The sequence below is a fragment of the Gavia stellata genome, chromosome 6, assembly GCF_030936135.1.
Source record: "Gavia stellata isolate bGavSte3 chromosome 6, bGavSte3.hap2, whole genome shotgun sequence".
NCBI classification, from domain to species: Eukaryota; Metazoa; Chordata; class Aves; order Gaviiformes; family Gaviidae; genus Gavia; species Gavia stellata.
Window position 1 is genome coordinate 16,659,545 of NC_082599.1, and position 27,417 is coordinate 16,686,961.

General features: G+C 37.1%; 1 protein-coding gene across 1 annotated transcript in view; it reads left to right on the plus strand.

Moving 5' to 3' along the window:
• ARHGAP12 (Rho GTPase activating protein 12) overlaps positions 1–27,417 on the plus strand; it is a 73,681-nt gene that overhangs the window by 38,524 nt on the left and 7,740 nt on the right. The window contains exons 5-12 of the mRNA XM_059819137.1: positions 7,529–7,654; positions 11,307–11,381; positions 14,145–14,206; positions 15,828–15,909; positions 22,787–22,888; positions 23,239–23,337; positions 25,907–26,009; positions 26,982–27,101. Coding sequence (XP_059675120.1) covers positions 7,529–7,654; positions 11,307–11,381; positions 14,145–14,206; positions 15,828–15,909; positions 22,787–22,888; positions 23,239–23,337; positions 25,907–26,009; positions 26,982–27,101 — 769 coding nt within the window. The remainder of the gene's footprint in view (positions 1–7,528; positions 7,655–11,306; positions 11,382–14,144; positions 14,207–15,827; positions 15,910–22,786; positions 22,889–23,238; positions 23,338–25,906; positions 26,010–26,981; positions 27,102–27,417) is intronic.

A 27,417-nucleotide genomic window follows, 5' to 3' on the forward strand; every position in this document is an offset into this window, starting at 1 on the left:
CAATCCTGTATATTAAGGTGACCATAAAAAAACCCCCAAAGTTTCACACAGAATTGTGTGTATATGAAAGAGCATGTTTCTCAATTATTGTTTCATCAGTCCAAAAATCGGTGTCCTAAGTCACTTCCACTTAGAAAGGAGCAACCTTGATAGACAGTGCCTTGATAATATTTGTGAGAAAATATTTACATTGAAATTGATGAATGAGTCTATACACTAGGCAGTTTTGTTACATCAGTAAAAATTTGTATCTGAGTCACTGAAGAGTTGAGTTAACTTTGTGAATTCTCCGATGGTGGTCTAAGGTGTTAGGTAACTTAAATTTTTTAACATACACAAACCTGACAAGGTAATTTCTAACTATTGGTTTTAAAAGCTACTTAGCTATTGATTAGCTATTAGATTAATTAGAAGTCTGAAAATCTGCTAGACCAGGTTTTACCAGAAGCAATTGTTAGTTCAGTATGTGTAACTGAAGTTAATTTTGGGGAATAATGTCTTGCGTACTTAATTATGTGACTTCTGCAATGCAGAAAGTTTTGACTGTGAAGAAGTTGCTTTCCACTAAAATAGGTTGGGTTTGGATTTGAGCTAAATAGCGAATTAAGTTGGTTTTAATCCAACTACAGTAAGTTATGAAGATAATCCAGAACTGTTACCTGAGGCATATTAGCATAAAGGGATGTATTTGTGTGTTAGTGCATGATATTCTAGTGGTTCTAAACAAATATCAGAGCTCCGTTGTATCAATAGCCACCTACAGAATGAAATATAGCTTCTCTTTTGGTGTTTGTGACCTTTAGTTCTTGTTTCTATGAAAATTGTCATATATTGCTGTTACAAATTTTCCTTGAAAATTATTTCTTATGAGCCATTTGGGCAGAATGTACTCTTTAATTCCTTCTTGAAACTAGTAAATTTTTGGGTGGCAGCAAATACAAGTTTAACAGAAGTAAATGAGCAATTGACTCTTGGATTCACGGTCCAAGAGCCTATGTATTTCCAGAAATCTTTCGCTTTTAACTTTAAATGCTGTGGAATAGAGTAAATATTTTCAGTAAAAGGTTTAGCTAGTTTATGTAACTATATACCTGAAGAACATACAGCATACACTTGTGCGTAATTGAAGCATGATTAAAGATGAGTCTGTTGAAAATCTTACTGAAGCTGGTTCTAAAAGCGCTTAGGAACAAATGAATTAGAAAGACAACATAGACCACAGAACTGCTTTGAAGAAAAATAATCTATATGGAAAACTCATGAATGGTGAGAGGAAACTGTAGAAAGACTTCAGCATTGTAACTCTTGTGTAAATGAAAACTAAGTTACTAGGAAAAAAAACCTACTCGTGGTCAGTTTTTCCCCAGTGTATTTAGTTTAAATATTGCCTTCAAAAATTTGTTGTGAAATAAAGTGATGGAATAGCATGGTCATGTAATGCTGTTAAACCAGAAAAAGAAGAGAAAACTTTTGTTAGGTGGTTCTTCATAATCTGGACTTCATTGGAACTAAAAATCATCTGGAGGTTTCTGGAAATAGCACATTAGCTGAGCTAATAACTGTAAATGTGAACATGCTCGGGAGTAATACTTCCAGTATTCTTGTATGTGTGTTAAAAATTGTGAGGGTATATGTTGGGGAGGGGTGGGGAGGCAGTTGCAAAACAAATTACTTTAGACAGTCTCATAGAAAGCCCTCCAGTCATGTATATTTCAATAACATCTAGGAACAGCTGAATGCCTCTGGCTAAAAATGACATCTCGGATGGAGTAGCTTTGTCAACTGCTGAAAAGTCTGTTAAGACTCATGATGAGTGTGACCCAGCTTTTTGCACTGGAACAGAAGAACATACTGAATTATTCTGCAAAACAGATAATAATCTTCAACCATAATTTGTACTAAACCTTGCAAAAGACTTTGCGTTTTCTCCTATGCATTCTGCTACATTCAGCTGTTGGTTCTTGCCAATTATTAAAAAAAAAAAAGAAAGAAGGAAACCAGCAAATAAAAGTTCTTTTCTGTGTAGTTTACTATGATAAAATATGTTTATTTCCTGCAGTGAATGAGTAATATCTGAATGATGTTGAGAAAGGTTTCTAGAATAGGTTTGTAGCCTAATAGTTTTCTAATATGAGTTTTATAATTCAGGCAAATGAGAAACCTGTATTAAGGGGGGGAAAGTTAAATTGGCCTCTAATTTCTAAAGTTTAAAAAGGTAATTATCAAAATCACAAAAAAGCGAGAGAAAACTATGTAATAAATATTCAATAAGTAGCTCAAAGGGGAGGAAGAGAGGTAAACCTAATAAAAATTTGAGACACCAATTAATGGTCTCTCAGATTTTCACAATGTTTTCCTAGGCTGATATCTGGCATAAAAGCATGAGGATTGGCCATCCTCTGACCGAGCTCTCTGATCCAAGAGTAGACTTTGAAAGAAAATGCTTATACTATAAGCATCTGGGGTGAACTCATAGTTTTGGTGTTGGTATTTACAGACTGATATTGCAATTACACTTTCTCTTCTCAGAAGTTCCTGCAGCATTAGTTTCTCTCACTGTATCCCGAGAGGAGTTGCTAGGTAGAGAAGCTTCATTTTTGGCTGTCTTATGAGACTAGCAGTCTGTTAATTCACTCTGTGCACTGTCAACATCAAGTTGGAGCTCAGGGGCCTCAATTCTGATACTCATGCGACTGATTTTTCTGCTGGAGACCTGAATGCTATGTTGTCAGAGAACGCTATATGAAAAATTACAAAAAACATGATGCTGGTAATATCAGGATGATACTATGCGATCTAAATGGTGAAAGAAAAAGATGAGAATGTGTAAATAGGGTCTGGTTGTCTTATGGTCGATGTCAACCGGTATTGTTCTGAGCAGTGCTATTTGATTTGAGGTAGCACATCATGTGTGTTGGCACTACTATCTACTGTAAGTCAATGCACTGAACAGTATTGTTAGCAATAGTGAATAATCTTCATATTCTTGTTATAAAATTTGGGATTGCTTGGAAAAAGTTGAAATAGTCTCAGCTGATGTGAGGATCTAGAGGTTTGTTAAGGACGAAAGTGCAGGTGATACGACAAACCTGAGATACGTCTGAGAAGGCAGTCAAGTTTTTTCTTTCTCTTTAATGTCTGTATTTGTTTCCAAGAGGCTTGGTCTGGTCTTCGTTTGGTGGTTCCCACTCCCCTCCCCTCCCCTCCTCCCAAATAAGAAGGGGGGGGGAAGTGCCCCCAGCTTTTGCTTGGGCAAGCAGCAGGGCCTGTGGCAATCAGTGCTGACTTGGAGCTCTTCTTCAAAGATCAGCAGTCTTAATGATCCTGAGGGTTAGAAGGTGAAGTGGTGGATGTCCAAGACAGCAAAGTGAACGAAGTCGGTTATACAGAGGTGTCTTTCAGTCACTTCTACATTTGAGATCCAGCTGTTTGTCCCAGTGGTCTCCTTGTTCTCCATAGGTTCTGTTCTTTCAGTGTGGCTGATGCCTCCAACTGCTGCCACCCAGATGTCTTATGGCAGAGAATGAGGAGTCATCTTTCTCTAAAGAAAGAGAGTGGAAGGGGTAGGGATGAAATTCTTAAAAAGACAAAAAATCTTTTTTTTCTTTTATGTAGGTAAAGAAAAGTTTGTAATTGATGTAGTTGATCAGAAAAGCAAAACCTGTAACAGGTGTTAAGTCAATCACAGCACCAAAAAGTTTATTCGAAGCCAGTGGCAGCAGTAGCACTGGAGAGTGGTTTTGCTCTGAGGCAACTGTAATTTTTTTTTATCTTTGATTTCAGACATTCTATTGGAACAACTGGAAATAATAATGTAGAATATATAAAGGTACTCAGATTTCAGAATATTTTTAAGTGCTGTTGTTTTAATCTCTGACTGCAAGAAGGCAGAGTAAAATGCTTAACTTCTGGTCTTTACCAAGTTTCACTTTTTTCTCCCTTCACCCACCCAGTTCCTTTCATCTGGCTGAGGATGATGTTAACACAAGCGAAGAAGAATCTTTTTTTTGTTTCTTAAAGCTGACAGATCTGTGTCATCTCCATAAGAATGGGGACAACTGCTACAAATAACTCAGAGGTGTCATATTTATTTCAGTTACAATTAGGCTAGGACAGAGCCTTGAGCCATGCTGTGTATCAGGTTAAAATTAAGTATAAATCACTTGGCCAGTTGAGAGGGTTAGAAATTTTTATACAAAGGCAAAGGAGGCTTTTAAGTAGCTGGTGAAGGCATTGAGCAAATTCAGCAATGAAAATAACCTCATGTGACCTAAATTTACAGCACTGGTTTCCTTACCCTACGCCCAGAGTTGTTACAAGAAGTCTGTGTTACTTGGTGTATGCAGTCAGAGTATGAACAACTTGCTCATGTCTTCCCTTCCTGATAGGAGATGCTCCCAATGAAATGGGGAGCAAACTGAGGTGATGTGCCGGAGGGGTTAATGTAATGGGTCAAGTTTGAATTTGTGGAGGTTTTTCAAGGAGCAGTAGCGTGCACATTTGGAGTTCTGTGCTACATTATCAAAAGCTTTAAAATTAAGAAGACAATAACATCTCCTTTGGGTGCAATGTTAAGGCACATGGTGTTGCAGAGATCGTCCTACCAGGCAATGTGTAGTCTGGAATGGGTCTATTTTACTGCACTGTATGGCTCTTGTCTGATCTCTGTCTTCAAGATTACACCAAGGTTTAGGCATAGAAAGCCTGCTCAGAGTTATGTAAAAATACGATTTTGCACAAGGGAAGGAGAGCCCAACCTAGTTGCTTATTGTTGCTGATAAACAGTGGGAAATATCCCTGCAAATACCTGTAGGAGAGACAACAGCTATGCAGGTGGGAGAACCTATAGAGTGTCAATAAGTTAATCTGACCTGAAACTGTTCTGTAAGGCTTTTGGAATTAGGAGGATTAGTGGGGAGAGGTGGTGATGGTGCAGCAGACCAAAGAGTAGCAGGGCTGTAGGCATCTGACCTGGTCGCTGAAAGCTCTGGTTACTTCTCTCTATTCTTTCTAGCCAGTGGACTGTACCCCGTCTAGAGGATGGCTAGTTCAGTTGGATAATGCAGAGTCTGAAATGGTATCTGTATCTCATTGTGATTTTCTTTGGGCATCACAGATCAATCCATTTATTTTAAAAGTAGAGGCTTGTATTGAGCCCAGAAATACACAAGCTTTCTCTTTTTTCCCCTTAGTAGTGTGTTCTACTATTTGTAATGAATAAAACAAACACCACCCTCCCCAACCCCATAAATGTTTGAGCGAAAAATGTTCACTTGACACCTCTACTGTGAGAAAATGGGGCAAAAAAGTAAAATGTTCCTTTTAAAGATTTGTTAGTTTGCTAACACTGATTGTATCACCAATGCAAATTATTTAAGCTGCTAAGATACATGGCTCGGTGTTCTTAGTTGTTAGCAGTACTTTGTTAATGAGCTCCACATACTGTTGCTTTGCTTTCTTGTTAAATGTTTTGTAAAACTAGAATTTCGTATTACTTTAAAGGTCCTTTCTCCTTCAAGATGGGGTTGTCTGTTAGTTAAGTTGACTCCTGGTGGCTTGTGATGGTATCAAAGGCACCGTTTAAATATAGATCACCTGTAGTTAGGCTTGTGCCTATATCCCAACTCATAATATAGGTTTGAATTCAAGGAAAATTACTTTAAAATAAGTCTCTGACTGTTTAAACTTAAATTCTTCAAGTTACTCAAATGGAAAGTGCATGGAGGATTTCCATAAATAATATTCACCAGTGTCACTGAAGTGTGTTTATATATTTCTGAAATAAATGGTTCTGTTTCATAGCAAGAAATATATTTGATTTGCTTACTTAAATGCTTTAGAACTGCTGCAAGGCACACGGTTTGTGACAACCTTCTGTGATTTAGACATAGTTTCACTGAAAATTGTTTGAATTTTAGTTGTAATACAGGCAAGTTTGCTGCATATTGCTTAGCTTGCTGACACAGGTTGAGTCTGCTGAGTGGATGCTTCCATAACAAGAAGGTAAGCTGGTATTAGTTTCCTTGCAGCACGAATGGTGGTTCAGCTTTAACAGGGAACAAACAGAGTTTCTTAAACCTCACCACTGTAAGGAAGCAGTGGTCATGTGAGTGTAAATGTGCTGAACCGAATACAAAGTCAGTGCAATCACAGAAGTGAATCTCTACAGTGACAACCAATTCATTACTGTCTGTGCATGAACTGCCAAATTTTATTCTCAGTACTGCAAGACCCATTTGCTTGGGAGTATTTTACTACTGTTGTGCATATTGAAATAATTTAATGAAACACTGAAGTTATCACCTACCTTTTAAGCATCTATTGATTTATGGAGCATGAACTCTATTAATAGTAAAATACAAAGCTAACACAAGCATAGGGTCTGCCATGGCAGTAATAATGCTGATTCTTTAGTTGGGCAATAAATGTAACTGTGTTATGCAATTTAGCTTAAATTTAGCATTTACATTATTTGGGTTAAACCTTGCCATGCTTTGTTGGTACGTGTAGGTTTAGGTTATTCTGTCTTTGGTGCCTTCTGTTTCTTGCTATGTGCAGATTTTAGTCTTCTGATGCTGAATAGAAAGAATGAGGTTTTTAATTACTTTAAAAGAAAAACCCCAAACCCATACATTGATGTTGTCTTTTCTTGTTTGTATTTTCAGTATTAAACTTTGTTTGAAATATTTTTATAATTCTTTATAATGCTATCTCAGTGTTGATGGTGATGATTTAAAATGGCAATGCTACTAATAAGTAGGCTGCAATGCTGAGATCTAATTAAATGCTGGGTCCTTCTCATGGCCTTCACATTTTCTCAGCCTGTGCATCTTCGGATGCTCTTGAGTTATTGGAAAACCTATGTTATGATAAAACCCTTGTCTCCTTGGCTATTACAGCCCTGCTGAGTCTTAAAATTATTCCCTGCTAAATGTTTATTTTCTGTGCTTATGTACATTCCACACCAGCTAATCCTTTTGTAAAGAATTCGATGTGATTATTCTGAAAAAGCAAGTCTTCACCCACGTGTCTCTTCTCGTAGGCATCCCAAACCTTTGCATCAAAGCGAACTGTACCCAAGCAATCATAACTCTCAATCTAAATGCCTTACTGCAGGATAACAGGGTTTTCCTTTTCTTAGACAAGAGTTGGACAGGTGGTATAGTACTGTCAGTGCAATATGAACAGTGAATGTTTAAATCTTGTATTCATTCTAATTCATTGGTGGGTCTCAATATGCTGGTTGGTTGCAAAACTAGCAGTAATCTGTTGCACAATGAATCAAACATCTATGTGCCAAGGGAGAGCATTGTCCCAACAGGCCAGTCTTAGTTACTGCCTCGGAGAGGACTACAGTAGAAAGGGCAGTTCTGAAGACTAAATGCAAGATAAAACCAAGGCAATTTTCACACCCTTGGGTGACATCAGGAATCTGAAAGTTTGCACTGTTAAGGTGTATGAACGGTATGTCCAGGTCTTGTTTGCATGAATTAGATTCTACTTATAGTTTGATTTTTCTCTTCTTTAGTATAATGCTTCACCACAGCAGCAGAGAGATATAATAAAGAGTAGGAGTCTGGACAGGAGGCTACAAGAACCAATAGTTTTAACAAAATGGAGGCACAGCACAATTGTGTTGGACACCAACGATAAGGTAGGAGCAAGTTAAACAGCATGCTGGAATACCAACTGTTTCGGATATGTGACGTGTTTAATCTAACAGAAATGACTATGCATGAATTTCTGAAATCTCTTTTTTCTTTCATTCTGTTGTACCATTGTGTATAACATTCAGTGAAACCAAGGGCTGTTTGATAACTTTACTACTGTTACTTTGTGAGTAGTAGCTCTTTTCTTGTTATCCTTGAAGTATTTTAACTAGTGTTAGTTCAGGGTTTGGTGTGTACAGCTATTTTACTTTGAATTGGGAATCTCCCAATTCAGTTTAGGCTATGGAGTGTAATTAGGGTTTGAAGTCAAGAATTATGGATGTGGGTGAGGTTCTCATGTAAGGTATGGTGATATTTCATGCCTGAATGTTTTAAGTGTAGGAAACACCAAGCAGGAATACACCTGAAAGATTGCAGATGAGTAACTGAAATATTCCTAGAATTGAAATAAAAGTTGCATTTGCTAAAGTAAAAATTACGCTTTAAAGACAGAAGTAATGCTTTAAAGATAGAAGTAGTAGTATTATATAGTGGATTTGTCCCTTTAATGTCTGTTCTGTTGATCTGCACTGTAATATCTCAAGTAAACAGGAAAAGTTGTGTGTAGTTACAGCGGGGTTGTAATATTGTTATTGAAGGACAGAGAACAGTACTGAAAGTGCTGAAACGCTTGGCTTTGATCCCCTCCAGGGCTGAGTTGGGAGTTTAGTCTGAAAAGAGCTGCGGATCAGTAACAACAAAAGCTGTTTTCTGCCTGTTCTTAGGGCATGTTCTTGATAGTCTGTTTTGGGCTGTACAGTAGTAACATGCTGTTTAGGCCAGCAAGGAGACAGGGTCTTTCCCTTGCTCTCCCTCTGCCTGTCTGTCTTCAGTTTGGTTGGTTTTTGGGTTTTTTTTGTCCCAGCCGTTTCTGCTTGTGTTGGAACAGTCTGCCCGTGGGTGAGGAGAGTTGACGTGAGCTGAGTGGGGAGGAACTAAACGGGTGTTGTAGGGTGGTGACTTGCTGGTTTCTGTAACTTCGCAGCAGTCCGTCCCAAGATGAATGGAAACTGAAATACTTTGTAATGCTGAAATCTTAGCACAGGCTACTCAGAATGAGATACCAGGAAATGGTGTTGAAAGCTCCCTTTTTCTAAAGATACAGGGAAAAATAAAATGAATGTAGATTTGGGAGTATGGAGAAAAGCCTGTAAGTGGGCCTGTGTAATCACAGATGTCAAAGACAAACTTAAGTGGACAAAACACAGTAGTTGTAATGAAAACGGATCTGCTGCCTGGAATGTTACTTGCTTGACCTGTTGTTTCTGGTAACTTTTAATGACTTCCCTTGTTGAAATGGAGTGTAGGAGAGTGGGTTGTCATGAGTTGGCTTAGTTCCTCAGAATAGGTTTTATTGGATTTGATCTTAAGCTTTTGAGCTGTCAGTTTAGAATATATCATACGTGGTGCTGAGGAGGCAGTGCACCGTGCTTGGCTGGAGACTTTGCACCTGTACACATTAGTTTAGTTTGAGCAATTGTGAGGTCCCTCTACTGCTCCTTTCCCCTCCCAGCGACTCCTTATGCATCTTTCTGTACTGAGTGTGTTGTGGCACTGCGTGAGAGACAGCCTAGACGGAGTCCTGATAAATCAAAGCTGAGTGGACACTTCTAGCCTCATGTGCAGTTTACACTTCACAGGTATGAACAATTCTGTTGGAGATAGCTTAAGGTTTTGGCCTTGCTTTTAAAGGAATACTTACCTTTTCATTTTTTGGCATAAGATTTACGTCTCTTTTGGAACAAACTTTATGTAGTGCTGCACTGAATGAAGAAGCTCTTGTAAAACATTGGATAAGGGAAGCCGTTTACTTTTCTTCAAGACACAGTGTTCAAATACCACAACCTTAAACCTAGTGAAGCAAACATGCAAATGTATATATGTCTAGTGTAATAACCAAAGGAAACGGTATATAGGAGCCGCATTTGTAAAGTCTACGTCATAGCTTAATGTTCTTTTAACAGCTTCAAAACATGCAGGCAGCATGCATTTGTTAATGTTGAGGAGACTGTATAGTTCATATGAAGCACAATGTTAATGCTTTCAGAAAATTAAAAATGTGTAGTGGAGCAATAAACTAGTGTTTTGTGGAAAGACAAATTTTGTTGATGCACCCATTTTTATTACCACTGGCAGGCACACTGTTACATATACTGCTTTAAATTAGTGTGTGAAAAGGGAATAGTTCCTGACCACAAATACTAGATTTCTTGTTCCAGAGCTGCTTAGTGTATGAAAGCTATCTCAAATTCAGAATAAAATAGAAACAAAACCAACTGATGTTTAGCTGGACAGGCATATTAACCGCTAACTCGTGGGGAAGCTATTTTCTTTTTATTTTCCTTATTTGTTTTTCCTGGAAAAACAACTCAATTCTATGAAAATAAGCCAGCCAAAAGAGTGCTTGAAATGTGTCAGAGTGAAAGTATGGGTTGCCATGGCTGATGAGAATTTGATGGTATCAAATGTACTTGTTAACTGTTTATTGGCTGTGGCACATATCTGTATATAGCCATCAGCTAAAAAATTTGGTAAGCAGAGGAAAAAATACCTTCTTGGGAGGGATGTTGATTTCCTTAATTTGAACATTCCCCCCCCGCCCCCCCCCCCCCCGGACATCTGAAAACTTGGAACATTTAGGCTGTTCTTAGAAATGCTAATGTTCTCTGTTTTTATGCTACTAAAAGAACTAGTGGACTTCTGTAGGTAGATTTACAAATGGATTTTAAAGCATGGGCAAGCAGAGTGTTATGTAATGCTGGAAAAGCAAAGTGAATTTGGGAGAGCTGTCAAGGGAATTAAAAAGAGGGAGGGGAGAAATGTGTTAAAAGTAACAGAGAACAAGTGACATTTTTCTTCTGCTTGAAATTCTTTACCAGATTTTCAAGTGGTGTATTTGTGCAATGCAATCATTACTTCAGAGGAAATGCACATGCCTTTTTTTTGGTTCCAGATGGGCAATCTTTCTCGTTTTCAGAGATACAGTACTCTCTTCTTTTGATTCATAGTTAACATTTTGTTTAAAACAAAAACCTGAATCTCTAGAAATTTCAGTGCTTGATTCTAAGGAAATTAATGATCATGACTCACAAAAATGAATAGAGCTGGTATATGCTTTTCGACATGTATAACAATTTATTGTACTAATCTTATATTTACTAACCACACAGAGACATAATTTATTCTTTAAAATCTTGGTATTTATTACGTGGTGCCCTGTAATAAATTAGTATTATAAATGTCCTTCTTAATTTGATAGCAATGTCATTGATAGCAATGTCGTAAAAAAAGTGCCCCTTAAAAAGGATGAAAGCTTTGCTTTAAGCTGATACAGTATGTATTAATAATTTTTTCAAATGGATGTGTGCTAATTAACCCAGTTTGAGTGTTGTCTGTAAATCTTGTAAGAACACTATTTAGTAAGCAGGTTTATAAAATAACTATCTGACAATATCATGAATGCTTAAAAAAAAGTACCTTTTTATTGTAATGTGTGAGTGTGTATAAATAGAGAGAAAGTGTCTTCAGGGTTAAAAAAAATTAAAAGAATTGTAACAGAGATAATAATAACTTCTGTTGCCTATTTGAATTTTATAGGAATCATCAACTGCTTCTAAGGCCAGTTTTCCTGAAAATGAGTCCTCTCCTTCTTCACCAAAGCATCAAGCCACAGTCAGTATGCAAAGTGTTTAAATAGATAAGTAGATGTTGTAGAAACCGGGCTATTCATGATTAGATAATTGATGGTAAGCCTGCTTGTTATTGAGAAAAAATAACGGGATAAAACTATTTGAAGGCTTTACATTTTAAAAGGAATGCATTGCACCCAACTGTGCTTTCAGAAAAAATGTAAATGTCTTTGGTTTAAATACAGCTTGGTGATAGGAGATTAAGTTAAAAATTCACTGTGTAATAAAGTTACGTCAAATTCTGTAGAACTTCATCCAACAGTCATGTCTTCTGACCTAGCAACTTGGAAGGTAAAAGCAGAAACAAACTCCCCCTCTTCGCAGAATCTCTCACTGTCAGTAGTCAGTATTAGTTTGCAGTATTTGATATCTTTATTTCTTACTTGTGTTTCAGTCTCCTTGAAAAGACAAAGAGGATCTGGCATAAATAAACTGTGGTTTTGATTTAGCAGAATAACTCTGGGGAGGAAGACTTAAGCTTGTTAAACGTGTTATGAATGTTTAACAGATTTTTTTGCTTCAGTTTTTATTTTAAATGTGATCATTGCTTTTTAAACAGTGGGAAATAACTCAAAAAATGAAGTTTTAATCTTTTTTTAAATTCTGGAACTGTACTGCAATAGCATTGAAATATTTGCCCTTAGCAGCCCTTTAGTAGGTAGCTCAGGGCATTAAAGGCACAACTTATGTTTCATTCTTACTCTGCACACAGAGGAATAGTTCTCTGCCTTGTTCATGCTGATCCATTCTTACAACTCTTCAAACAGTTTTCCACACTAAAATAAACATTGTTTATTAAGCAAGCATAGTTGATAGCCATATACACGAGCAATTACTGCTGCATATATTCTAATTTCCTTAAATATGGCTCAGGCCTTGAATTATTAAAATTGTATTTTGTAGAAGAACTTACTGCTGGTTTAGATAATAGAAAAAAGCCCCACATATTTTCTTTAGTTGTCCCCTGGGACTTAAATATTACAAAGAAAGCTGGTGAATTTTTGTGTATTTTGAGCCTTAACTTGCTTTCCACTTCCTTTTCCCTGATTATGTTAATTTTCCCATTAGTACCCCCTAGTGTTACTGCTAAGTAGGGCATCATGATACTTTTTCTGAATAATTCTTCTCTGGAGCATTCCCACTGGTTCCACCATGAGTAATTTATTAAAACCATAAATGTATTTGAGCAAGTGGGCATGGGTTGCTCAGTCACTGTGAAAGATGGTGACAGGCGGTTTCACTTACTAAAGCCAAAGATTTGTTAGAAGGGTGCAGTGCATAGGACTGTTAGTGGTGGTCTGCATGGATCACAAATAAAGTGATCTAAAGAATGGGCTAATTTTTTGGGGGGAGTGGGGGAGGGATGTGACTCATTTCTTCTATTGAAAATACCAGTTTTGGAAAATAATGTATATATCACTGGCTTGGGAAAGCATTCCAGCCCAATGGAGATATTAGATTGAGTAAGTTACCATTGGACTGAAATAACACCTGAACCACCAGCTAAGCACTATTATCCTTGAAAACATGTCTTTTTTGTATTTTATGTGCTGTGCTTGACACATGTAGGTAAAGTTGTTAAGATTAATGAAAAACAGATCTATGTCTTTGTTAAAAGTGTTGTCACAGTATTCCAGCAAAAAAACTTCTTTTTGTTATTGTATTCTGCAGTTATGGTTCATTTAAATTTGAGATTTAGAGGAGAATGCTGGAGAGAATATATCTTCTATTTTCGTTGGATCTAGAATTGAGGACATTTTTGTTATGATAAAACTAATTTGGATCCTTTCCCTAGTTGATAGTTTCAACTAATAGCTTAGTTCTTAAATTAGGAACTGTTATAAGCTGTTATTGAAAAGGAATTGATTTTAAAAAATTAATTTAACATTCCTTTAGCTCCATTCACTAGTAGGACAAGTCTGGGGTGACAGAGGAAAATGATTGAATTTGTTACCTCTTCTTGAGAGTCACAAATGGTATAAATTGATGGTTTTCCTTTTTGTCCTAGAATATTTTTTCAAACATTCCTTTATATGTTACTATTTTTGCATAGAAACTAGAAATATTAATTCCAAATATTTGAAACTTGCCCTTCTTGTTCAGCAGTGTTCTTTTTCCACTATTCAGTGACTGATCTCCAAAATTGTACAGAGGCATACCAATATAAATGATTTTCATCAGCAAGACATAACTAAGTAGTTTAAAATTCTAATACTTTGCTTGGGGATAGGAAGAAGTAGGACATCAAAGAAATGTTTCACTCATCTGTTTTTGAAATGAATATGTTAATATTTTTATGCATTTCAACCATGTTTTATTTAAAATACGCAATTATGTTAGAATACCTTAGAAGAATTTTGTCAGAGAATTTAGGCTGTTTGTTTGTCAGCCGTCTCCTTTTTAAGTAAAGGACACAAACACAAGTGTGCTATTACACAAATCATTATAAATTTACATTTAAAATTTCCACTGTCTAGTACCACAAATGATTTAGTTTGGCTTGTCCAAAGAACCTAGGCCTTGGAGAAGAAAAACTTTTTACCCTCTGAATGGTCATGAGCTCTTTCCCAGAGGAATTTTGATTTTTGCATATTTAAATGTACTTATGACAGTTTCGTGAAGTTATAACATGGGCAAAGATTGCTCATTGCCAAAAACTGATTATTTGGGGGATTGAATTCAGTGCTGTGATGGTAATAGAGGCAGATTTTCTTTTATGTTTGTTATGTCTTACTCTGTCTTACAGGGTCAAGAGAAGTACGGGTTATTGAATGTGACAAAAATTACAGAAAATGGGAAGAAAGTTCGGTAAGTCTTGGACTTTTAGAAATACATGTGCATAAGGGTTTGTGTAACGTATCTGACTTTTTTATATTAGGACAGCATACTGGGTTTTGCAATTTCTTACTTTTTGTCTGGATTTGCCTTAGAGGTTTGACACAGTGTTCCCTTATCCCAAAGTATGTGTTTCTCCCAGTGAGCTAAAGATAATGGACTTCAGAGAGCCAGAGGCTCATGTATGCCAGGGCTCCACACAGGGCAGTGATTTCATGAAGGTGTACTGATGATGAGTCAGCTCTTTAAAATGGGATTGATTGATTTATTTAAGAGAAACTCTATAGGTTGTAGCCTGTCTTGTTCCTTGGATAGAATTGGTGTAAGAGGGGCTTTCAGACTTTCACTTAATCTCCTTTAATTTTCAAGGAGTGTACATGTCATGTGCTCCCTAATTCTTCCTTCACTCTAATTGTAAAGGGTTTGAAGCAGAATGTATCGCCCAGCTTTGGTCTCCCTGTAGGCAATAAATGACCTCATTTCTAACTTCCTTTCTCTGCCTCACAGGCAGACATTTACATTATAAATCATAATGTATAATCAACTAATGCTGTCTAACTTACATTTCTGGTGTTTTGCAAAGAGTCAGTGTTAAATACTGCGTTAGTGCGGCACATCCTCAGATTTAATTTAGGTTTACTTTTTGCTTTTTTACTTTTTAATTTTTTTAATTTAATCTTTTAGGTCTAATACTGTGTTATATCTAGTTCAGTGTTTCCCAGGCTTTTGATACATGCTTTTCCTGAGGATTAAGTAGTCAGCACCCAGTTGATATTCCAGAGCCACCCTGACCTAGTCCAGTACACCTCAGCAGCACATCTGACCCCCTGTTTGGTTCCTCAGAGCTGCTCCTAAGATCTTGGTATGAAAGGGTGGACTGTGGCTCATATAAGCTGCTATTGTACAGTATACTTTCACCATTTATGTTGCATCTGTTGGAATCATTGATCTGGATTACTGGGCTGCTGTACAGAAAGATGCAACATGGCCATCCTGTCACTTTGAGAGCTGTTGAATAATAATTCATGTTTGGGCAATGGGAATAGATTGTCAGGGCTTGTCAAGACTTTTATTTTTTAACCTCATGAGGACAGGAACTCAGGCATAAAAGCAACTAGTCAGACAGCTGGAACAACTCATTTGTTCTTCTTCTGCTTTTTTTAGATGTGTAGCAAATATTTTATTGCCAGTGTAAATGAGCTTACTACATAAACATGGGACACGTGCATCCCAGTTAGATATGATCAATCAGTTTCAGAATTATGCAGTACTTTGGCATAATCTTCTAAGTATACGGTAGGCTGAGCATTCCACATTAGCCCCTTTGAAATTATAATTGTATGGTGTTTCTCCTGGTGAACTGCTTCCACTACTAATTAGCTTTGTTTGATTTAGACTTTGATGGTCAGGCTGGGACTGTTAACATATGTTCCCGTCTCCAAATATGACAGCAATTAAGATTTACTAATGGCACTAATGACCATACATATGATTAAGTATATTAACATGAAAGTCAGCTGGGCAACAATGACTGACAATTTAAATGTCTACTTTCAAGTCAATTTATCTTATGTTTGTTTACAAATATTTACAGAAAGAATTGGATGTCATCATGGGCAGTGTTACAAGGTTCATCAGTGCTGTTCACTAAAACCCAAGGAAGTGGAACTGGCTGGGTAAGCTCAGGAAAAACCCCCACCCTTATTTAAGTGTTTAATCACATAAAGCACAATAAATTAAAGCCTTCGTATTTGTAGGGCTTAAATACCGATATGCATGCATAATTTAGAAAAAGTAAGTGTGTGTAAGTTAGCAGGATAATAGTTTAATGTAACGATTACGATGTAGAATGAGGAGAAGACCAGTTGTACTTTCTTGTCTTTCAGAAACATTTTTATATTTGATAAGTAAGAAACTGAGAAAGATTTTCAGGTGCCCTGTAAGCTTGAAGTTTTTGCCCCAGGCCAAATATTTTTGTGTTCCTTACTAATGTGTTTGTTTAAACAGTTTGTTTGTTCTTGCATATTTTTTCATAAACTCCAGGTAATTTTGAATGTGATACATGTAATAAAAAAAATAGTCTGACACTTGGCTTGTTGCGTTTGACTATTTGAATAATGTAGTATTGTTGCCTTATCATTTAGTCTTCGCCTTGCTGGATTCCATATTTTGTTTTATTATCTGCATAGTGCATGACAAGTATTTGTATCTATTTTGATGTCTGAAAACCTAAAGAAAAAATCACACTGAAGATGATGATTATTAAATTTTTGTATCATCTCTAGTTTAATAGCACTATAATGTAATTGGCTATGTTTATCCAGCTGCATTCCTACATTAATAGGTGCAGAAAAGGTTCTTTATCTACGGCTTGCCTACTTTTGGAGGTCTGACATTAAACTGTGTGGATCTCCTATAGCAACTAAAGAGAAGTCAGATTCAGTATTTGTTATTCCAGTGTATTATCATGTGAATTCCAGCAAAATTGCATCTTACAGATACATGCTCTCTTGCTGTGCTTTGCTGATCTTTCTACTTGGCTCACTTTCTCCTGCTGTGCTTCTTTTTGGGTAGTGAATTGGTATTGACAATCCTTTTCCAAAGCATTGAGTTCATTTCAGAGCTGTAAACAACCTTTTTTTGCCCTTCTGTTGCTGTAGAAGGGCTGGTTGGAAAAAAAATGTGTGAGGACGGATAAATAACAACATTGGGGGTAGAAGAGAATGGAAAGAGTCAAGTTGGGCAAGATGGTCAAGCAGAAGGAAAAGAGAAGGGAAGGAAAAAGTATAAAGATTAAAGGCATGAGATAAGGTAAATTACGCCGTCTGGTGGGAAGTGGACCTGAGGAGGTCTGCCCACACTGTATGCGGGGAGGGGAAGAGAACGTGATGCGCATCAGAGACAAAGCACAGAAAAAGGAATAGAAACGTGTATATATCTGAAAGTTACTGACTTTCCCATCTGTAAACATTGAGACACTAGGTAAATGTAATTACCATGGATTACAGCTACTAATACTCTTAATCCAAATGTAGCTGTAGATCAAAAAACATTACTTTAACTATATGTTGATATCATTAAAACACACAGTGCTAAACTAAGATACTGTTTATGAATGTATGATACTGTTATGAATGAATGTGTGCCCAAATGAATTATCCATACAAGGTAGTCATGCAACTCTGCTTATTGTTTGGGGATACTAGTATAAGTTGTGTTACACCTTCCAAGTACAGTCATTTGGTGGGTAAAAAAAGGCATAAATTCTTGTGATAATTTAAGTGGAGTAAAAGTATCATAGTCACAATATTTCTGTGCAAGACTGTCAGGTACGTGTAGTGTCAAGTATTGGAGTAGGGTCAGCAAAATAAATATCAACAGTATGAACAGAATAAAGTGAAGCTGGGAATATTAAGGGAGAACACCTTTCAAGGACTTTGTGTTGTATACCTGCACACTCGGACTTGGCTTTGTAAATATGTAATTAAATATTCAGCACACGTTCTTTTTTGCTTTCTGTGTAGGAAATTTTTTTTGAGGTGTTAAAAATTCCGCCTCACCTCTCAAACTTTGATCTGTATCAGTATTTTAATAAGCTGAAGTCAAGTCTAGCAGTTTGACATATGATAAGAATTACATTTCTGCTTCATCTTATGAGAAGAGTATTTGTTTAGCATTCGTCTAGTGATTGATAAAACCATATCTTTTTTTGTGCATTGTTTTGTGACTTCATCACTTTTCTTCCTTTTTCTCATCAAGTCATTTTGCCAAGGGGGCTCAATTCCTGAGCTCTTGCTCTCGCTGCTTTCTTCTTGGAAAAATGCTCTCAGTCGTCGACCTGCTGTCACCTATGTAAACTCTGACCAAGTTTCAGCTATCACTGTATGTGTTCTTGTTGCATGCCTCTTGTCACTGTAAGGCTATTTGCCACTAATCTTGAAAGTAAATTTGATTTTTTCCAAGGTTTAAGTTTTGTCACTTCATATAACACCTTGTATATCCCGTTTGCTATTTTCTGAAAGTCATCCAAGGTGCAAATTAACACAAGTGTATTGCAATAATCCTGTAATTGTTCTAATGGAACAAAGTAGAAAGACTATCTGGTTCACCAGTGCCAGCATTATAACCCCTAATTTGCCTACTATTTGAACCACTAGTGTCTTGACTAATAAACAGCATGATATGGTCAGTTTTTTAACAGATATTTTATGTCTAATTCTTTCTAACACAGCTAATTTAGGATGTTTGTAAGGTGCCTATGATGCCTTTGATACAATGTTGTACATGTTGATGGTTAATTCTAGCTATAATTGGAATACCCAAAAATATAAGAGTTAAGCATAAAAAGCTGAAATGAAAAGATCTCAAGGATGTTCTGGCTATATGCCACGTACAGAAAGCTGATGTAAATTTGTAAGACTCTTTTTATATATAAAATTTAAGCATCTGTAGTTTGTCATGTTTTGAGGTGTAGATGCCAAGCATAGAAGTGTCGCTTATCAGTAACTAATAAAATATTGGTAGCTAATATGGTAGCTTGTTGCTCAAGGTGGATGAGGAGGAATTTAGATAATGATAATAGTGTTAGAAGAAACAAACAGGCTTGACTGGTTGTGTAATTGTTTTTAGTATCATTTTCTCAGCACTCTAATCAGAATCAAACTAAAGCTTTCATGGAAAAATTCATATGCTGAAGACACAAAAAGCAATGTTTCAATAATTTGACTTCTTGAGGATTTTAAAGTGTTGGTGATGTTTAAAACTATTTTGGTATCTTGGCTTGTATTTCCTGAAGAGTGGAGAAAGCACTATGTTTTGAGCTTATTTAAGATTCCTGGGACTTGCGGGATGACCGTTTTGATGAGCAGTACCTTTATTTTTTTTATTCTTCCTGTAGTGGGGAGTAACTGTAGCCTTATTCAATTAACCTTTTGCTAAAAATGATGCAGCTGCCTTTTCTTTGTCTGTCAGATTCATTGCTATGTATGTGAAAGCCTGGAACAGATAATGTGTACACAGTTTGGTATCCTTTAAAATGCTACTTTCTATAAGGAAATCTGTGGATTTTTAATACGTCTTTTCACAGAAATTTAAATTTTCACCAGTTGAAAGAAGGTGTCTCACAACTTTGGTGTGAGTTGTAATAGCTATTGCCAAATTTTAGTGATGGGGCTTCATAAAACACAGCGAATAGTATCTGCTTAGAAGGATTATTCTGTCAGCCTTCTGTAATAGGCGCATGTCCTCAGTGTCAAGTACAGTGGTGGTAAACCCAAAGTGGGTAAACTTCTCAAACGTAAGGAAATAAATGCTCTTGAAGGTTCATCTGGGCGAACTATTGTTTACTGTGTTTATAGCCAAGGATGTTTTATGTGTATATTACTACAGTTCATCTGTATTGCACAGCTGATTATACACGAGCTCAGATGATTATCATGAAAACTATTTGGAATGCAAATACTCCTATCAGAGTCTGGCTTCAAAAAACTTCCATCATTTTGCTATGACAGTAAAGCATATCTTCATAATTTTTCTTTTTTTGTTAAAGCTGTAAGTGCTGAAGCTCCCTTACCAGCCACAAAGGAGCATCTGTACCCTCAGCTCTATTTCTGCAGTCCATGCGCGGGTGAGACAGACTTGGAAGAATTGAAACGGTCTACCCAACTCTAATTAGAAACAGAATTACGAGAATGGCAGGTGTCATTTGTACATCCAAAGTCTTCCCATAAATAACATCCAGTTCTGTTTCCAAAAAAATGCTGGAATATATCACAATACAGACTGTATGGCTTGTCCAGTGGAGGCTTCCAGGACTTGGAGAAAGCTCCTGAACGGATTGAAAAGGCCTTCTATTTATTGATGTCAGCACACATCTTCAAGGCACTTCTTAAGCTATACAGCATCGACTATGTCCGAACTAACCACAACACCACCGCCTCCTTCTTTCAAAAAAGTAGAAGTTATCTCTGCCATAGAAATATCATAAGCACATTCCATGACTACACTTTTTTTCCTAGAAAAAGCTGTCAAAAGTGTCTCTAGGACAGCTGACAGCACCATATATATACCTCTCCTTCTTTCTGTCTCACACTGCTGTCCTTTCTAAACTTCCCAGACAGCTCAAAAGAGAAATCCGGTAAGAATAAGGTCACTGCTCAGGAAGAATTGAATTTATCCCAACCAGTGCTGACTTGGCAGTGCACTCTGTTTCGAGAAAGCAGACTTTATGTCTAGGTGGCAGTAGATGCTAAAGGGAAAGGTTTTCCTTTTACTGCTCCCAACAGAACCTACTTGCTTTCAGTATGGTTCTATTGCCTTTAGTGAAGAGCATCTGAGCAGCGCTGTACAGGACTTGCTCGTGGCAGCTTTCAAGGAGGGAAATGGCTGCTGGCATCTTGTTTTTGTACACCCAGGAGCAGAAAAGAACCTTGACAGGAAAAAGCTCATAGGAGAGACTGAATGCTAAACCTAGAATTTCCTTGAACAAAGAAGTTAAGTTTGTGATGAGTATATAATACATTGCTATATCAGAGGAGCGTTGCAGAGAGGCTGGATTGTTTGCATGGGTTTCCCCATCCTTGGACCTCACACGGCAGTTTGGGCACTGCTCGTGCAAAGGAGCAGGGGAAGACTTCTTTTTTCCCCCTCTAAGAAATTTAGCTTCTGGGTTTTAGTTTGTTCTGTGCTCCTCTGAAATGCTGAAGGGAGCCAGGCCAAAAACGTGGGTAGAGTGCAAAGGTGTTTGAGGTAGTGCTGTGATCTGTCAGGCGGGGAGTTCAGCAGGCTATGTATTGGAGGGCTTTCCTTTTGGTCAGAACAGCAGTGACATGTTTTTTGTTGTTGTTCGTTGATTTCAGTGCCAAACTCTATAAATTGGTTGTTTTGTCCAACATGCAGCAAGATTGTTCTAGGCTGTCAGGAAGTGTGTGGCTGGGGCACTTTGGTTCTATGTGAAGCAGTTAAGTGCATCTTTCTTAAACAGGCAGCTGCTGCGTAGCTGCCTGCAACTGCAAGAGCCATAATGGCCCAGAGACTGTTCCTGTGGACTCCACTGCTGAGCTGGGCCTTTCTCAAAAGCTCTACTACAATTAATAAGAAATGTTCTTGGATGAGGTATCTGAGAATTAAGTTGCAAAGCAGAAAGTGGTTTGGTTTTTTTCAAGTGCTAGTTGGCATTGGGTAAATTAGAAATATTTCCCTCTTCTGATATTTCACGGGTAAAATAAAGAAGTTAAGATTCTACTTTTCATTCAGCGCTTAATTGCCTTTAGGACTCAAGGCGGGGAGATTTTCCAGTGGTAAACAGCCTTTCTAAAACACAATTAGCATTAATTAACATCCATGCTGGGAATTTAATCAGTAGCAGCAGATTAGTTCTGTTTTCTGAACTGTTTTTTTTCCCCTTGGATATGGCTGTTCTTGTACAGGCTGAAAACTCATGTTTGCAGCAAGGAGCTTGTCCTGGGGCTTACGTCCCCCAGAGCTGTCACACGAACAGCATTCGCACATCAAAGACTTTTTAAAGAAATAGAAAAGAACCTTTCTGATGGATCAGATGCTACAAGCTTCCCCTAGAACTACAGCATTAAATTTCTGTCCTACAACCAAGTGACTTACAGCTTCCCCTGTTCCGTTTTTTACTTACTTTACTCACAATTAGAGCTTTTTTTTCCCCCCATGGGTCACTGCATCAGTTTCCTTGAGGAATGATATTTCAAAGCTAGGTGTAGGTTGCAACCCTAATAAAAGTACTTTATTTAAAAAAACTGTGATACTTAGTATAAATGTAAAAGTAGTAGGTAAAAATAGCTCCCTGATGTTTTCCTCCCAATTGTTTGAAGGGTTACTTGTCGGATGAATGCTTTTTTTATCACTTTGCTTATTTGCTGTTTGTTTAGTAGCTAGACAGTGAAATTGAGTTCTGTTTGCTTGCTAGGATATGCTCCAGTATTGCAATAGAAGCACTACAGAAAAATATAAAATAATGTGAAAAGCATTGTTGGGGGAAAACATTTGAATATAGATGTATACACATGAAATATATATATATTACGAAAATGTAAAAACTGCTCTTTCAGTGCAGGAGGGATGTGATTCCTGTCTAGCAAAGCTACTGTTTCTGGTTTGATTTTTGGTTTCACGTACAACCAGTGATTAACTGACAGAATGGATTTTTTTTGTTCAGTTACTTGTTAGCCAGTTTTGTTTAAAGCTTGGGGCTATCTTGACTAAATCAAGCTACAATCAAATGCTGTATAGACTTTTACCATTTGTGACAGGAAAAAAAGCTCTGCTGGAATTTGACATTTGAAGTTAAGGAATTTTAAGGGCTTTAAGCGGAGCAGCTTTTAATAGGCATGCTTAAAGAGTGTTTTGTGTGTGGTTTTTGTTTTCCTGGTATCGTGCCCGTTGATTGGTGGCAAAGTACTGTATTTGGGTTAAGTTGTGTAGACTGTAAATAACGTATGTTATATTTAGAGGATTGCAAGACTGTGTACATGTTAGGAGATTCTTGGTTTGTTTTTGTCATCATTATTCCTTTTTTTCCAGAAGTTTGGTGTCAATCAGTCTAAGCCAGAATTTACAGTGGATCTCAAAGGGGCATTGATTGACTGGGCCTCAAAGGACAAATCCAGCAAAAAGAATGTTATTGAGGTGAATTATTTTTTTAAAATGCAGAATTATATGTACTTTAATTAATGACTTAAGAAATTTCCTCTAAACTTAAAATCAAAAACTTTGAGTTTTCTACATTTCTTCCTGCTCAAATGTAGACATGTCTTAGGACTGGCAGGAAATGTCCGTTTTTAATAAGTCTGTATGGGATATGCTTTTAAATTTTAAGCAGGTTGTTATTTACTGTTTTCACTGGTAAGTGTTCTTGAGTGGCTATATATCATCTAAAAGTAACGTCAGGGAGAAGTTTAATCTGATCTAGGTAATTTCACTTTTGAATTCTAGTGTGTTTATCAATTCTAATGATACCTGTTTTTATTTCTTTAAAGCTAAAAACCCGCCAAGGAACTGAGCTCTTAATTCAATCTGATAATGACAGCTTTATTAATGAATGGTATAAAGTTCTTAACTATACCATCAACAATCAGGTATGTGTTTGAATTGTGAAAGCTCTATTTTCAAGGTAATGTTATTTATTAAAATAATTGATGTAGCGACTCCTAGTGCTTCATGTACATCTTCATTTCCCAGTTTTCTTGAGCATGGGCAGGAGGTTGAGGTTATGGCAGTTCCTGGTGGTGACAAGTGAAATATAATTAATAGTGGCAGATGAAGGATGGTCCACTGGATTAAGAACCAGGAGATGTAGGCTGACCTCCAGCTCAGAAATGAGCTTCCTCCTGTGGCCAAATCCTTGTTCTGTCTTAGTGACCTGAAAGGGCTGGTAGAGAGGGAGTACAGGGGGGAGGACAGCCAAGGGAGTGCTTCATGACATAAAATAATTAGCATGTGATACTGCTATTCACTTCATAAGGCTGCACTAAAGTGCCAATTAAAAGCCCTGGCAAAATACTGTATTATCTCTTCTTATCAGACAGCATAATGCCAACTATTTAATCAACACAAAAATGATCAAGCATTTGCTCTTGATATTGCAAACAACATTTACCATCTTTGAATTCAGAAGAAGTTGGAGGAGGTCTTGGAGAAATATTCCTCTCGTATCAAGTTGACTTCATGTGTATTCTTAATTTTTATAGTTACAGGCCTGGCTGCTGCCCGTAAGCTGCATTTACGTTGCTTTTGATGTCAGTCAGTGGCCTTCATTTCTCTTAGCTCTAATAGTGTTTTCCACATATGGTTGTTTTCCACCCAAACACAGCAGGCTAATATGAATGGTTTAGTTTCTTTCTGAGTGCTCATGGTTTAGTCTCCCTGGTATGAAAATGTCATAACCCTTAGTAACCAGGCAAGGCGGTCACTCAGCGATACCCTTCTCCTGTCTGCCCCGTGTAATGCAACTGAGGCCACTTCTTCCTTGCTTAAATATAAATGAAGATGGAAAAGCTGAGATATAGTTGAGAGTGAGGTATTACACGTTAGGTTGAGGAAGTGAGTGGTGGAATAGGGAGAGTTTATCACCACTCTGGAGCAAATAGTGATGTGTTACTGCTGGGAGCTGGTAGCCAAAAGACCTAAGATTACAAGGGAAAAGTTCAAAATATGCATTATTACACTACCTGATAATTTGGAGCACCGAAGCTTTGGCTACAAAAATCCATCAGATCTGAAGCAAACTTCTGATTTTGAGAACTTTATGGTAATAGCAACTGTGAGTCTTTTTCCCAGGACGGCTATGGCTAGTTCTAGTGTGATGAAACCTTCCTCAAAAGAAGGTGGTACAGCTTAGATTCTGGTCGCTTTGCTTCTTCAGGCTGCTGTTGTGGCAATATGCTGTACAAGAGGAATTAGCTATCTGTGAACGAAGTGGCTGCTCTTTTTTACGTACACAAATTTCCAATTTATTAGATCAGACTTGTTCTGTAATACAAACTAGATCCCAGGTGATTTTTCCAAACAATTCATGTGTTTTAAATTTAACAGTCCTAAAAAGCTTTGAGGCCTCTTGAAGAGAGCACTGTCCGAATGGCCTTAGTGGCAGAGGGGTCCTTAGTGGGGACGTTAATCAGGCGGTTGAATATATTGATCTTTGATATGTAAAAAGGCTATACAAAGCTTTTGAAAAGCAACAGGGAATGAGGATTGTTTACAGCTGATGTTGGCCCTTCAAGTTAAAGTACCCCTTAGTCGATGAAGTCATGCTTCTGCTCTTTCAGTGCTCTGGAGTACGCAACCTTGCCTTATTTTTTAAAATGTCCTTCCTTGTAACAAAAGACACTATACTGTCAGATTTTTCTAACTGCATAGAAGTCAAGTCACTTCAGTAGAAGTGAAGTAAGAAAGACACAGTTTTGGCAGGCAGTATGTTGCACTGAGACCAGAGGAAGTTTCTTTTCCTATTTACAGATATGTCTGAAGTCATGTGTGTAGTATAGGTATGAGGCTGCAGGTGGGCAGTTTCACAGACTCTGGTATCTGCCTCCGCACTACATGATCTACATTTTCTCTTGACTCTGTTTAATGAGAATATGCTGACAGAGCAATAACACAGGGCAAGGATTTTAGGCCCCGGTGCATTTACTTTCTCAGAACGAATTCAGTGTATGTTTTGACAGTGGTGAATTTTTCCAACTGGCAATTCTATTTTCTGTCACAGAAAATTCTAATTACAGAAATTAGAAATAGGGCAAATGGTCTAGAAGTGTTTTGTAGACCCTGTTAATTAGGTGCTTCTGTATCAGACCATGTAAATGAAATAGCTGATGTTTGTCTACTGGATTTGAAAAAAACATTAATATTGTTTATTGGTTGATGTAATGAAGGTTTATCATGAAAGGCTGGTTGTACTTTGTTCAGTGTCCAGCAAAACTTTCTTTATTGGGTTTTATGATCAAATTGTGTTTTTCAAAGTTATTCACTGTGCTAGTGAGAATGGTATTATCTCTGAAGGTATTTTTAGCATCTAGAGTTCAGGAAAGAACCAACTGAATATTATTACGGGGGAAAAAATGTAGAACTGTCTACAGGAAATGTGTTTGTTAGTGCTATATTATATGAATTGGTAAACTGACCACTGTATCTTTTTAAATCTAATAGGTAGTAGAGTCTGATGAAGCATTAGAAGATGATGTACCAGATTCCCCTGGGGTGGAAAAACAAGACAAAGAGAAAGAGAATAAAGACTCAAAGAAACTTCGTTGTGAGTTGAAAATTTTCCATTAATTGATTTTAGCAATGCCAATTTTTATTTTTTGCATCTTCAGAATGCAGAAGGGCGGTTAAAAATGAAACTACTCAAGTTTGGAAACAGGCTTTGATATAGTTCATGCTACTTCTTGGTGCCAGTTAGTAAGTTTTCTTCCATGTTTTATTAATCATACTTTAAAAAAAAGGCCAAAAAAAATGTCTTTAGCTCCTGCTGTACGGCACATGAAAAATAGGGAATAGGCAGTAGTGAAATGGATTATTTTCAAGGTATTATCAAATGTACAGCAGTAATTAGACTTTTTTCTGATTTTTCTGAATGAATTTGTATAAGGATCCTTTTGTCCTTTTACACGTTCAAAACTGATTAGAATTGCTTTTTGTCTGTGGTACAGCATCTGTAAATATTTGCACTATTCACTTAAGTTGTTAGTGAGGTTTTATTGGCTTATTTAGAGAAACTAAGCATTTTTAATTACACCTTCAGAGTTAAATTTCTTTTAGCCCCAGAATTTTCTTCCTGTGCACAGGCAGACTATTTTCTGTCTTTTACTTCCAGGCCTTATATGTAATTTGCAAGAAAGTATTTATTTCTTTTAAAATAGTTAAATTAATGAAAGGCAGGACTGGTTTTGAAACATAGCGCGCGCGCGCGCTCTCTCTCTCTCTCTTTTTTTTTTTTTTAATTCCACATCAATTACATATGTAAGCTACCATTTAGTTAGTTTCACAGGCAAACTTGGTTTTAGAAGTTTTTTGTGACAGGGTTGTTTCTTGGTGGTTTGAAAAATGGATGCTATTTACAAGGAGTTCCAAAAAGTTAAGGAAAAAAATTTGGATGCAATGCAAATTTGAATAGGATTTTTATGCGGTTTTGAGCTTAATGTTTTTTTTATGTTGGTTCCTTGGCAGATAAATGCAGTGTTGGTTCTGTGGATATTCACACTAAATGCATTTCTCTTTTCAGCAGTGAAAGCACCTAGCAATATAGATTCTACAGATCAGAAAAAGACCAAAACGAAGCTCAAGAAGTTTCTTACCCGGCGCCCTACGTTACAAGCTGTCCGTGAAAAAGGCTACATTAAGGGTAAATGAACCTTTTTAACAAGGGAAATAATTTGAAAAGCTGAATTTAGTAGTTCATGTCTAAAATGGGGTTAAAATGGTCTGGTGTTAGAATAAAACACATGTGTATAGCTGGTTTAACAAAAGTCTTGGATGTGTAGTGGAACTGGTGATTGATTGTCATTCTTGAGCACTGCTACTATCCACTAAACTTCACAGAGAATGTCCTCTCCTTCAGCTCATTACAGGCAAAAAATGCAGTGAAAATTGAGGGCCCAGGAGCCTGTTTGGGCTTGGAGTGCTTCTTAGCTAGAGAGTTCTTTTGGTCTGCTGTTCTG